Raw genomic sequence first — 12,852 nt, forward strand, 5'->3', positions numbered from 1 at the left:
AGTGATGGAGCCTGCTTTGGAGTAGGTCCACTATGGTTTGGACTAGGCCCTCACAAGGATGCAATGGTAGAGCGAGAGAGAGAGAGAGAGAGAGAAAGTACGAACAGTGGTAGGGACATTGTTGCTTAGGAGAACTCCGCCTGGGTTGCGAAGAACCACCGTCTTTATGACGTGGAGAGCTAGACATTGGAGAGCCTTCATGGTAGGCGACTTTACTGCTCCAAGAAGAGCTTGTGGTTGTTGTAGTACTATCATCCATGATGTGTTTTGAAGGAGAAAGGCAATGAAGAGTGTGTGCGGTCTTCTTCAAGCCCTTGAGATGGCAGGGAGGATGGACCGTCTCTAGCTATCTTTGGAATTGACAGACAGAGAAAGAAAGGAACAAAAAGCCAGAATCTTTGCGGAGAAAGAGAAAAAAAAAAAAACTTTTTTTCATTCTTCATCCATTACTTGCTCCAAATAAGCTTACTAATTGGTTTTTTTTATAACTAAGCATAAATAATTCTAAATTTAAATAGCAGGAAAAATTCAAATTGCAAGTAACAAATGAAATTTAAGAAAATTTCCTAAAATCTTGCTCTATGGCAACAAATAGGAAAGAGGCATGCACTATTTTGTCTAACTTTATATGGCCCTTCATTGTGTGGTCCCCACCTTGGGCTCCTCTTCCTTCCACGTGCCCATGATGTAACCTGTATTGGAAAAGTCAAAGTAGTAATTTGATGAAGCCAATTGACCGCACTGCCCACCACCTTTATTAGTTTTACGTTAGTATCCAAAAGCCTGCCTTGAAAGTTTAGATGATATGGTGCGCATTTTAATAAAGCCCCACAACTTTGGCTTTTCAAAATGTATTCTTTACCTTTTCACATGCATGAATTTGCCATTCTTGTGTGGGAATCATTTCCACTACCACCATTTAAGGCCTTGTCCTTGATGACTAGATTCACTTGTCTTTTTGCTTTTGCTGTTTGTTAACAGAACCAGCCATGAAATGAAATGGTATGGTGCATGTGGACAAATGTCCCTTTAGATGAGTCACCAAAAGCATCAACTGGTTCGGGCTCAAACAAAAGGCACCGGCCCAGGTGGGCCCCAGTCTGATAAGATTTTTTTTAATACTAATTTTATTGATTTTTATATATAATTATAATATTTTATTATAATTAATTATATATATATTATTTTATATTAAAAATAATATTTTTAAATTTTAGTGAAGGGAAGACGCTTCTACCTTTACTTCACTATTTCTTTTCACTCACTCAAATCTCTTCCCTCCGCCATGATTGCTAGGGACCTTGTTAAAACTCCCTTTGTACGCTACTTTTGCATTGTGATGAAAAAAAACATCTAAAGTTAATTTTAAGTAACGTACAGTTTGTATATTAATGAACAACCTTGCCATGAGTGGCAGACATGCTATTTACAAACTCAATATCTTCTCAATATTGCTTTTCAAATAAAGAGTCCTGAACCTTTTTTTTTTAGAGAGATTAGCTATGGTTAGATGCAGGAGCGGAACCAATAGGGGGCTGCCAGGGCCCTGGCCCGTGCTTGAATTTTTTTTAAAGTCATGCCTAATTTTATAAAAAATCACTTATCTTATATAAAAATTTTAAAAAATTATATTTCAGTTTCTATCAAAATTTTGAAACTATAATTCGACCGCCTTTATAAAAAAATTCATGTATCCTTTCCTAATTAGATGAATCAGTATTCCTACCCATTTTTGTTGAGAGATTATTCACTCTCGCTAAATTAGACTCCCCGTATCTTCCAACATAAAGAAGTCAAGCCTCAGCCTAGCCTAGATGCAAGTTTAGTTAATGACAAATGTATTCTTTCTTCAAAAAAAAAAAAAACTTTTGGTACCATAAAAATGGAAATTAAAAAAAATGATATGACTACAAAGAACATGCTTTTTAAAAAAATTACAAAAACATCCCCCTTTTTTTACTAAGTAAGTAAAATAATAATAATAATTATTTTACAACCAACTGCATGCGGCTAAACACCCTTTTCACGACTGTACAATGATCTTTCAAATTTTGTTTCATTTCATATCCATATTATTCTTAGGAACCGTGACATCTTATTGTTAGGAACCATGAGATCGAGTTTTCTGAACGTGCATGCAACACATATGCACTAAAAAAAGAAAGAAAAGAGTTTGGGCCATTTTTTTTACAAAGGTAGTATATTTTAGATATTTAACATTTTTATAATTTTCTAATTATCCTTCTAAAAGCCTCCCACTTCGATGTTAAAAAATCGAAATAAATTTGTGAAATTTTCATTTCTTGCGAGTTTTTCAAAATCTTGCGATTATTTCCCTGTTTTTCATTTTATTTGATTTGTTCATAAATGTGAAAATCTCACAATATCTGTGACACTGATTCGACGTGTATAATATATTACTATCCTTTATTTTCATATTACACGTAGCTGGTGGAAATTGATTGACAAGCACCACATGGCTAGCCACTGCTCTTCAATTCGTAAAGCTTAGCACACAAGACGTAGTAAAGGAAATTGAGCGCTCCCAATGCCACAAGCAACCAGTAGACGTTGTCTACACGTCCTCTGTCGATATCATCAGTCAGCCATGGCGTCGCCTTCTGCACTGCGTGAACCAAGGTTGTGCTCAAATAATATCCGATCCCAACAGCCAACGAGGACATTGACGTGCCGACGTTCTTGAGGGAAGCCGGAAATTCTTGGTAGTACAAGTTCACTTGGTTAGGAATATAGAAAGCCGAGCCTACTCCAAGGATCACCAGCGGCAAGACCAGCCAAAGGGCTGAGATTGGAACAACGGCATCAAGGTGGTCGCCGGCGACGGCAAGACCACGTTGGTGGATTACCTGAAGCCTTCTTGCCTCAACACAGGCCATGGCGGCCAAGCCAACGATGGTTATCACATGTCCCACGCCTATCTTGTGAAGAAGGGTAAGCGGCCGTCGAACCATCAACCTGGAGAACGGATAAAAGAATCTGTCGATGAGTGGTAGGGAGATGGCCATGCTGGCGTAGAAGAAGACTTGGAAGGAAGCTGCCGGAACCTTGAAGCTTGAGCCCAGACTGCGGTCCATGACGAGAGATTGCAGGATGGTAAGATTGGTCTGAACGGCAGTGGCGACGGTGAGGTAGATTCCGGTGGACCATAGAGGGAACAGCCGGATCAGAGGCTTGAGGTCTTCCACTTCTTGGATAGTGCATAGTCTCCAGCGCTTTGCTATGGATCCATCCAAGTGGGTGTCACCTCCCGCTATAAGAGCAGCTTTGTTGATGAAACTGTAGAGGGAAAAGAAAATTGCTATTGAAAATCTAGACATTGTTGGGCAGAACAATTTTAATACGAATCAAGAATCATGATATTAATGTCATCCTTCCAAACAAGAGCCTGTCGCACATGCATCTGGAGAATTTAAATCATAGAAAAAGTCAATGAACGAGAAGAAAAGAAAGAGTGGAGAGACACACCGAAAGTCCCTCCCCTGCTCTTGAGTTCAAAGTTACATAGGAAAAATTAGGGTTTACCTTGAGAACTTTCTGACTCAAAATAAAAAAAAAACCACATAATTATTTTAAATGCTTATAGAGGAAGTAACTTATTTAGATATAAATAGTCATGTATCAGTAATATTATATAAGTTACAAAATTAACACGAATTAACTATTGAAGCTTTAGAATTGTCTTCACTAAAGTTATTTTGAACCTTTTTTTGTGGCAAGTTATCAACAAGTTAGGGTCAGTAGGCAACTGATTGTTGTCTTATTAATAATATGAAAAAATTAAAAAATTAGCAGTTGGATGATGCCCTTAAAAAGTGTCGTCTTGCAAACATTATGTCTCCTTAAAAGGTGGTTTTTTAGCTAGATTTTGAAGCTTGATTTATCGGTATGGGTGACACTCTCCAGGCTATATTTTCTGCAAAAAAAAAAAAAAAAAACCCTAGACGGGCAAGATTGTTTGCCCTTTTTTAATGTCATTCTGATCAAAACTAGGTTCATCACAAACTCAGTTTTAAGTGTCATAAAAAAACTGCCTTAAACAACATTTTGGAGGCAAACCAACATTTTGCCTCCATTTAAATATGTCATCAAAGAACGGTAAGGTACAACCCAATTAATTTTCAAATATATCTTTTTTTTTTAAATGAAAAGTTATTAATAATTTTTACTACAAAAGTTTACTTTAGCAAAGCACATAAGTTGAAATAGTAGCAGGCACTACACTCAAGTTGAATTGTATTCCTAAGTTCACACAAGTTTCCAAACACCTCTAGATCCTGTGGATAAGAGGGAGGGGGTCAGCATCTCACTCGAGCGGCTGTGTTCTCTCCCATACATACAGGTGACTTTTGTAAGGGAGCATGTCTAGAAACAAGATGACAAAATATTATAGTCAAAATTATTTTTCCCTCTTATTGAATGCCAACAACTATCTCTCACAAATAACTATAATAGTGCCAAGGTCTCGTGAACCTGAGATTAGAAGTCAGTTGTGAATGCTTGTCACTGCCATGATAGTAGTCCTCTTCCTTCACTGACAGCCTGAGCTTAATTTTTCGAACTGCACTGACCACAACGCGAGCCAAGTTGGTGAAAGGACTGCCTTCCGGCCTCACGTTCCTGCAGCACCACTTGGCTGGAACAAACAGCGCGAAACTAACGGCGCACAGCACTGCACAAAGTCCATAGCCCCAGTTCCATCCCACGTTGTCCATGATGTAAACGATCACCGTCGACGGTAGAAAAGTCGAGACTGTGGTCGTGAGGAAAAAGTAACTGACAAACCTTTCCTGCTCCTCCTTCCTGTCAAACTGGTCTGCGCCGATCGTAACGTAGGTGAAGCTGGTTCCTGCTGTGCCCAATGTGGTGACGCTGAAGGCCAAGCACAGGAAGGCAAACTGGGTCGGCGTGGGGGGTTGGCACGAGCCAAGTTGGTGGCTGCACGAAGGTGGCGCCAAGGATGGAAGCGATGCTGCCAATGCTAACATCAAAGTCCCCTGAAAGATCACCAGAAACGTATGTGGGCATGTATGCAATTAGATGAGAATTATTTTGTGCTGTCTTTATTAATATGATGAGGGGAGGAATATTTCATCCTACTACTACCCAGCAAGCCAGCAAGAGGAGAACCGAAGTAGCCTTTGCATTTCTCCATATCTCCCAAGTGTATTAGTCTTGCTTTGGGCGTTTCAAGATGATGCCCTCACTATGCTTTAACTTGCATATTAATACATCTTTTTTGCAGCACAAGAAGTTAATATTACGAATATTTTAAATGAAGACTGCCAACCTACCAACATCCGTTCTATCCGTTGTGCCAAACTCCTCGAGCATTTTTGTTTATCTTTACTAGGCAAATGTTGTGCTTAATTATATATATAAATCGTAGGTCAAGGATGGTAAGTAATCATGCATGGACTCTTACTTGGAACACAGAACTTCCAATTATTTGATTAGTACACAGATTCTTTACATCGAGTTGATGGTTCAGATCAGCAGGAGATGATGTTAATTTTTTCATTGTTTGATCAACTTTGCTGAAGTAAGATATCACAACCAGATGCGTCAAGCAAGGCAACTAAAATGATAAGGGCCTTTGAGCTAGCGCTGGACAGGAGCTGATTCAGTGTCTGCTTGAGCTGGGCTGGATTTTTCACAAACATAGCTGGAACTCAGCTCAAATTTAATTTGAACTCAAGGTCTAGCTTATCATAAGTGGTTCAGCTAAAATGAGCCCACCCGATTATTAGGAAAGTTATTGATTTTGTGAAAATACATATTCTTAGGGGTCATTTGGTATTGGGAAAAACAACAAATTCTTAAGTTCAACTTTGACGTGTTATATTGTCGAGTGGAGTTTGAGTTTGTTCTATCGAACTGACTTGAGTTCAAGTATTGAGTTGAACTCAAGCTCGAGTTTTTTTGAGTCGAGTAGAGATCGAGCTGGCTCAACTCAAGCTCAATTCAGATTTCAAGGAAGCAACATTAGCTCAGCAAAATATCAGGATCACAAACCGATGGCCTCCATCCAAAAGGAAACTGTTCAAATTACACATCTTGGCAATGCTCCAGACTCTATGATGACGATAAAGGATCCACCAAAGAGAGAAAGGAATCTGGAGGTCCAGGCTGTAGTATATTGACAACACCATGTCCAATCACAAACAGAAAGCACCTATCTCCCAAGGCCATCTAATCTCAAGCTGGTTGTGGTTGTATGCACCTCTTGATTGATGCAGAAAGAACTGTGCATCATAGTGCATAATGACAAAAATGCCTCCAGTAAGTAAAAAAGGTGAAGCATTTGGCAAGGCTAAAAAAGGCTATAAAAAGATAAAAAACTGAAAAGACGTTGCTTTTCTAAAAATTACTAACATGCTCTCGACCACTTCCATCAAGTGTCTTCCCCCACTTGTTGAAAGAAACAAAATATTATTTGGGGAACGACTTCTATGCACGATACTAGTTTCCCTACAAAGTAGAAACGCGTTTCTCTATTCATCCTTTTCACTGGGGGAAGACCAAGGGTGCCTCTCGGGACGTGACGTTCCTCAAGGGTAAAAGTTTGTAGTAATTACCATAGTTACGATCACGAAACAACCAGCGTTATTATATCGAGTAAAAATTTACTGGACATGAAGTTTAGCAGCTCGTCTGAGGCGAAGAAGCCGGTCATCGATCAAGAAGAACACGTAAGAGACTAAGAGCCAGAGAAAAATACGTACCAAGAAGGAGATGAACGTGAAGAGAGAAATGGTTAAGAAGCAGCCCAGGTAGGAATCACAGAGGACGGCGCCGGCCACCGGAGACAGGGACGTGACAGAGTTGATTATATTGGTGATCTGCGATGCGCGAATGTTGCTGATGTTGAACCGGAGAACAAGGAACTGCAATAGGTCTATGGTTGCTCCATAACAGGCAATCGAGGAAGCCAATGAACTCCCTGCAAATAGAACAACACTAACAACATGAATCTTTCATCTACTTGTTTCCTGATGATGTTGAACTCCTGGTTAACAAGCAGAATGTTTAATAAAGTGTTACCCAGAATAAAAGGGGCTGTCACCCATCCGCCACCTTTCTTAGAACTGGTCTGACCAACTTTCTGGTGGTTTGGCATTCCAATGGCAAGGGCTGGTACCAGACTGCCTTCTTCCGCTAGAGAAGCCATTTCCTGCTCATCCTCTCCTTTCTCCTTCCCCATTTCTCTCTGTGAGTTTCGGGGATGACTGTTGCCAAGAGACTAACACTTATCGTCCAAAAACAACGCTGCTTGTCTTCACTCACGTATTCCATAAATATCATAAAACTTGACCATGAAACAAAGTTATTTATTTGGCCTTTTCTCTTTTTTCAATTCAAGGTAGGGCTAGCATCCCGGCAGGATAAGAAGTTGGGGTCGGGCTGAGCTACAGCCCATTACTGCAGCCTGGATTGGTCCAACTGTTCAAAACTTTGACTCAGGTTCTTATTAAAATAATATATATATATATATATAATTTAATATATAAATAAAAGTAATTACAAAATAAAACATGCCAAAAATAAGTTATTGGGAGTCGAGTCAGCTGACTTGATCCAACAACTTATCAAGCCAAATTGGCACCCAATCTTAGGGCCCAACCGATGTCCACCCTAAAGGCAGAGTAAAAAATTTTTCAACTCAATTAAAGTTTTTAAATTTTAACTAATGCCCAACTATCATTCATCAAAAATTTTATATACAACAATCATACAACAAGTAAAATTTCATAAAATTTAAACGTAATTTAAAAAAGAAGATATTGAGGCGGGCGCTACTTCGCTCCACCCCTAATGAGGATGGCCTCGAGGCACTAGCATTAAAATAATAGATGCGCCCTAATGAGGATGGCCTCGAGGCACTAGCATTAAAGTAATAGATGGGTGTGAAGGAGCATATAGTGGCCACTCATCCAGAGATTCTCTCATGATCAAAATATCGTACAAGGAAATGTTTGCAAAGCTTGATCATGAGCTTAACTGAAGAGTTGAACAGAAAATGCTACTCTTCCAACAGATAAATATAAGTTATCCTGTCTTAAACAAATTACCGGGCGTAAAATGTTGTCAAAATCTAAATCCGTGGCATAAAAGAGACGTGTAAAAGAATAAAACAAATCACCGTCCCTACGTGAACTTTTGGAAGAAAGCAAAGGCTGCAACATGTGGACTGATCAAGGTGGCGTAGTGCCAAGAGCTTGCGAAACCAGAGATGACTAATTTAGCGATTTGGGAAGGAAATAATGCTAAAACCGGTTGAGTTGTGTATAGATCTAGTTGACATGTGTGTCCTTTATAAGGAAAGTAACAAAAAGTTTAGAGCGCGTACTATCGATAGATCATCACTTTGGCTTTACATTTACATGACGCACTAAAAAGGAGGGAATGACATTTTTTGTAATTTCTTAAAAAGAAACATCCTTTGTAGTCTTTTTACTTGTTCTATTTTTATTGTTGTCTTTACAATTTTTTTTTTTAAGTGTGAACCAAAGGTATTAGGGAGCATATAACGAGATAAGTGGATGATACATTGAAAAAAAACAAAATTCTTTTGCAAATTTTGTTTTGTGAAGACTTTGTTTTTAAATGAATTTTGAAAACCTAATTCGTATGTTCAGGTGACATGAGTTTTCGCTTTAATTTTAGATTTTTTTTTTATTTAGATGACAAAAAAGGAGTTTCTTACCTGTGTAGTTATTTTTTATAGTTGTGCCGTTAAACTTAAGGTTAATTTAAACCAAACAATAATGTGATAAATTCGGCATGTATCATGTGGCTCACCTTTAGTGGCAAAGTTAGAAAGTTTCGGCTAAAGGACACTATTGTAAAAACTTTCATTTTTTATGGGGCACAATATATATAAATAAATAAATAACTTTAAAACATCTATATACAAAAAAAAAAAAAAAATTGTTACTGGTACAGGCAACTTTCCATAGAAACCTGTATACCTAGACTGCCAGTTGTAGAAACTTTTATTTTTTATGGGGCATGTGTCAGCTTTTTCTTTCATAAAATACGAATTTTGGTTTTTGATATTTTTCTTTTAAATTCATCCATTCAAACCAATACAGTGAAATAGGATATCGGGGTTCTATTGGTTCAGCTTTATCGGCTGATGTGTATCATCCTGTGTCACTCAAATTTTCATTTTTATAATTTGAAAAACCCGAAATATTTTAAATTGATTTTAGCATTTCTTGTTTTGACATTTATTGCAACTTTTGTACGTATATATATAAATAAGAGAGAAGTGTAAACAAATGCAAGGTCATGAAGAAGTCTTATCTTCTATTTCTCCTTTGTTTTCTTCTCAATTGTGTGCATGAGAAAAATCAAGAGCTGAGATTTTTTCTTTATCTGTCTGTCTCAGATGTAAGTGTTCACCACCTACCAATTTCTCTATACATAAAGCATTTTGGAAGTGGACCCACTAGTGCTTTCATTTTTTAATATTTTTGCACCTTATCTCACTCGACAATCTACTTCATAAATGCAACTTTACATACAAAATGTTATGGACCTCTGAAGAATGTAAACAGCACCAGTCCTACTTTAAGATTGTCTGGCAACTAGTACTCCTTTCACTTTCAACAATTTCCATTTATTTTTTCAACAATCAAATGTTATGGATGTGATCATTATATATTAAATGTTATGGATCTAATATAGAAGAAATGATGCTTCCTAAATATGTTGGAGGTACTTTATACTATTTTGTAAACGGAGGTCTGTATTCTTTTGACATATTTATGACAACTTATGATCCCACACGTTCAAGAAGCATAGTTTGTGTGTCTATTTCATGCATTTTTAAATGTGTGGATCTTATTTGCATATTTTTTATAAAACAAAAGATGAAGGTTTTTGTGTGTATGGAATGAGTACTCAATGAGGGTTCATTTAATTAAGTTCACTGTGTAGGAATAGGGATGTCAATATAGCCTATTTGGAACAAAAATCCAACCGAACCATTCTAAAAAAAATAGATATGAAAAGAAATTATTATTTGATTGATCAATCAAATCAAATTCAGATTTAGAAATGACATCTGACTATTTGATTGGATTCAGACACAGATTCGGATCAGATTTATGTTTTAATAAATATCTTATATCTAATGCTCTTACATTTTTATTTTGATTCAAATATGAATGTAAAATCAAATTAAAATTGCAAATTCAGATTTCAGATTCAAATTTGCATATGACTTTTTTTTGTTTGTATTTGAATATGAATTTGTGAATATCCAAAAAAAGAATAGACAATTAAAAGGTACATCGGATCAAAATATGATGTGTCGACATCCCTATGTAGAAAGGGCGGCCAAGGTGTGGACAGGGCATAATAAATGGGTAGCATCCTTTGTGCTCTCTCTAATCACATGGCACCGTTATTAGCCTTAGAAGAGCACATCACCTGAATGTGATGGGGGCTTGAATGTGGCATATAACAAGAAAAAACACATGCTTGTTGATTTGGAATTAAGCAAGCAGATTTATCAAAAGTTTTTTTTTAAAAAAAAAAAATATGCCTAGTGTTGGGAAAGTTTTTGTCTGATTTATTCCAGAACTTGAAATCTATAAGTTAGTCAATAATATCTGATCTAGGGAGACAATTAAACATCAAAGAGATATACAACAAAAAGGATGCAACATGTAAACAATTAACAGAAATTTTGAGGCCACCTTAGTCATGATGCCTAAAGGTCCGTGTTGTGGGCAGAGCCATAAATTTTTCATTGCAAAGGCCTGAAATATAATATTTCAAAATTTTTATATAGATTAAACTAAAATTTTTAAATTTTACATATATAATTTCAAACTTAGGGAGGCCATGGCCCCTCCAATGAGATATCTAGGGCATCTACTGGCACAGGCGGGGCGGAGCCAGAATCTGGGCTATAAATGCACTTTTTCAATATATTTTTTTCAATTATTTTTATCTCATTGGGAGATTGATAAAAAAATCTCCAGCTGGAAGGTTGCTGGGAATTCAATTGCAGAAGGAGATCTCATCCTCTACATTCAGCATGGCTTGCCAATTGAATATGATTACTTGTGTGTATCTATACCGATGCTTGTATAGCACATCACAGCCATTGAACTTTCAAGTCTCTTACTAACCCATGAAGCCTTTCGGGTTAGTGGCATGCTATTCCCACTGCCCGAGTGAAGGCCGAAGCTCTCTCCTTCCCTTCTTTTGCAGCACAAAAGATTGATGTATAGGAGTTCGAAATGAAAACTGGCTGCCTATTAGCCCTTGCCCAGACCATTGTACCAACCCTCTCAAGATAACCCTCGAATCGTTTATTGGAGAAGAAGAGGAAGAAAACAGCACTGAACCTCGAGTTGAAGTCAATGTTGTTAAAAGGTTATCAAAATAACTCTTAACCAATCTTATGGAACCAACAACTATTGTGGTGCATGGGGTTGTTCCAACAAAAGATATTTCTTACAAGCACCAACAAGTTGTTTACCGCTCGTGCAATAAACCAAGTTGCACAAGCAAAACTTGCTACCAGATTAAGTCATGATCACTAAATCCAGTTCTTGCTTACAATGCTTCATCCCCAAAGGTTAGTGGGGACAACGCCTAGCACCGAACTCGGGGGTTGGTAAAGAGGCAAGGGAGCCGGCAGAGGCCTTGGCCCCCCTCTCTCTTAAAAAAAATTCAAATATTTAAATTTAAATTTCAGAGCATTTAATTGAACATATAAAAATTTTGAAAAATTCTACTTTGGCGTCTATTAAATTTTGAAACTATAGTTTGGCTCCTACAACACAAAATTATTCGCTCCACCCTTAATTGGGGGCATCATATCATACCAGTCGACTTGAGCTCCCTGTCGATTTGCACTCCTTGTTAGGGTGCCTATTCCGTAAAGGTGGGAATGGAACCTGTTTGGGAATTAAAAGATATTGGATGATCTTCTTTTAATTGGGTGATATTCAAGTAATTTCTGGTAACGATATCCAGCATGTATGAAACTTTTATATTTGCTAAAGACAGTGATGTCATTTTGGAATTTGGTTCAAAAGAGTGCAAAATTAGAGATGCCCAAGCAGTAAAAGACAATATTTATATCCTGGATCTCAACAGTCTGGGGGAGAAGATAGCCTACATGGAGATAACATTATTGGATCTCTTAAACTAGCAGATAACATTATTGGATCTCTTAAATTGCCATTCATTGATTGTTTTATTAGCATTTGTGCTTCTTATTGAACTTCTGAAGTGTTGTGTTTGCATTTTACTCTCGTTGGATACAATATATCAGAAACGTATGCTTGAAATTATTGGTGTCCTGCCTCTATGACCAACATTAATGGGCATCCTTGCATGTGCTATCTTCTTTGATGCTTTCTCTATATTTACATGGATATTTTTGTTGAAATGCAAATTTAAGGTGCTTGACACATTTCAGAAGATTAAAACCATGATTCCAAACTTGCTTGGAAAATAGAAAATTAAATACTTTCATCGTGGGGGTGGAGAGGAATACAAAACCATGGATAATTATTTCTCAAGAGTTGGGACCAAATACAGGCACTCCTGTCTACATATTATTAAAGAATAGAATCGAGAGTGTAAACACGAGCAATTAGTTGACACCCGGGGCAAAGCCAAGGGGGCCGGCAGGTAAAGATGTCAACAAATCGTATTCAGATTGAATATATGCTTAATCATCTCTGTTTTTTTTGGATATTCACATATTTACATTCACAGTCGAAGAAAAAAAGTCATATCCGAATCCAAAATCCGATTTTACAATCGAATCCGATCTGAATGTGATTTTTATATTTATGTTTG

The 12,852-nt window shown here is 37.3% G+C and overlaps 1 protein-coding gene across 3 annotated transcripts; it reads right to left on the reverse strand.

Moving 5' to 3' along the window:
- Window positions 1–2,406: 2,406 nt before the first annotated feature.
- Window positions 2,407–7,271, reverse strand: LOC116254080 (protein NRT1/ PTR FAMILY 2.3-like). 3 transcript variants are annotated; one of them, XM_031629153.2, is made up of 5 exons: window positions 7,063–7,271; window positions 6,744–6,961; window positions 4,492–5,015; window positions 3,066–3,297; window positions 2,739–2,976 (listed from the first exon to the last, which is right to left on the reverse strand). In XM_031629153.2, the coding sequence occupies exons 1-5, from the start codon at window positions 7,220–7,222 to the stop codon at window positions 2,884–2,886; spliced, it is 1,227 nt and encodes a 408-aa protein (XP_031485013.1). In that variant the 5' UTR covers window positions 7,223–7,271; the 3' UTR covers window positions 2,739–2,883. The 3 variants fall into 3 exon arrangements, with proteins under 3 accessions (XP_031485012.1, XP_031485011.1, XP_031485013.1); XM_031629152.2 differs by having other exon boundaries at window positions 2,407–3,297; window positions 4,804–5,015; XM_031629151.2 differs by having other exon boundaries at window positions 2,407–3,297.
- Between the last annotated feature and the right edge of the window lie 5,581 nt (window positions 7,272–12,852).

Source organism: Nymphaea colorata, chromosome 5 (genome assembly GCF_008831285.2).
Source record: "Nymphaea colorata isolate Beijing-Zhang1983 chromosome 5, ASM883128v2, whole genome shotgun sequence".
NCBI lineage: Eukaryota > Viridiplantae > Streptophyta > Magnoliopsida > Nymphaeales > Nymphaeaceae > Nymphaea > Nymphaea colorata.

Excerpts from the sequence above, each read along its gene's own strand:
- LOC116254080 (XM_031629151.2), bottom strand. The coding sequence starts at position 7,222 with ATGGGGAAGGAGAAAGGAGAGGATGAGCAGGAAATGGCTTCTCTAGCG. Across the intron at positions 5,016-6,743 it reads TCACGTTCATCTCCTTCTTG|GGGACTTTGATGTTAGCATT; the intron begins GTACGTATTTTT and ends GTGATCTTTCAG. Across the intron at positions 3,298-4,491 it reads CAACTGACTTCTAATCTCAG|TTTCATCAACAAAGCTGCTC; the intron begins GTTCACGAGACC and ends TTCCCTCTACAG.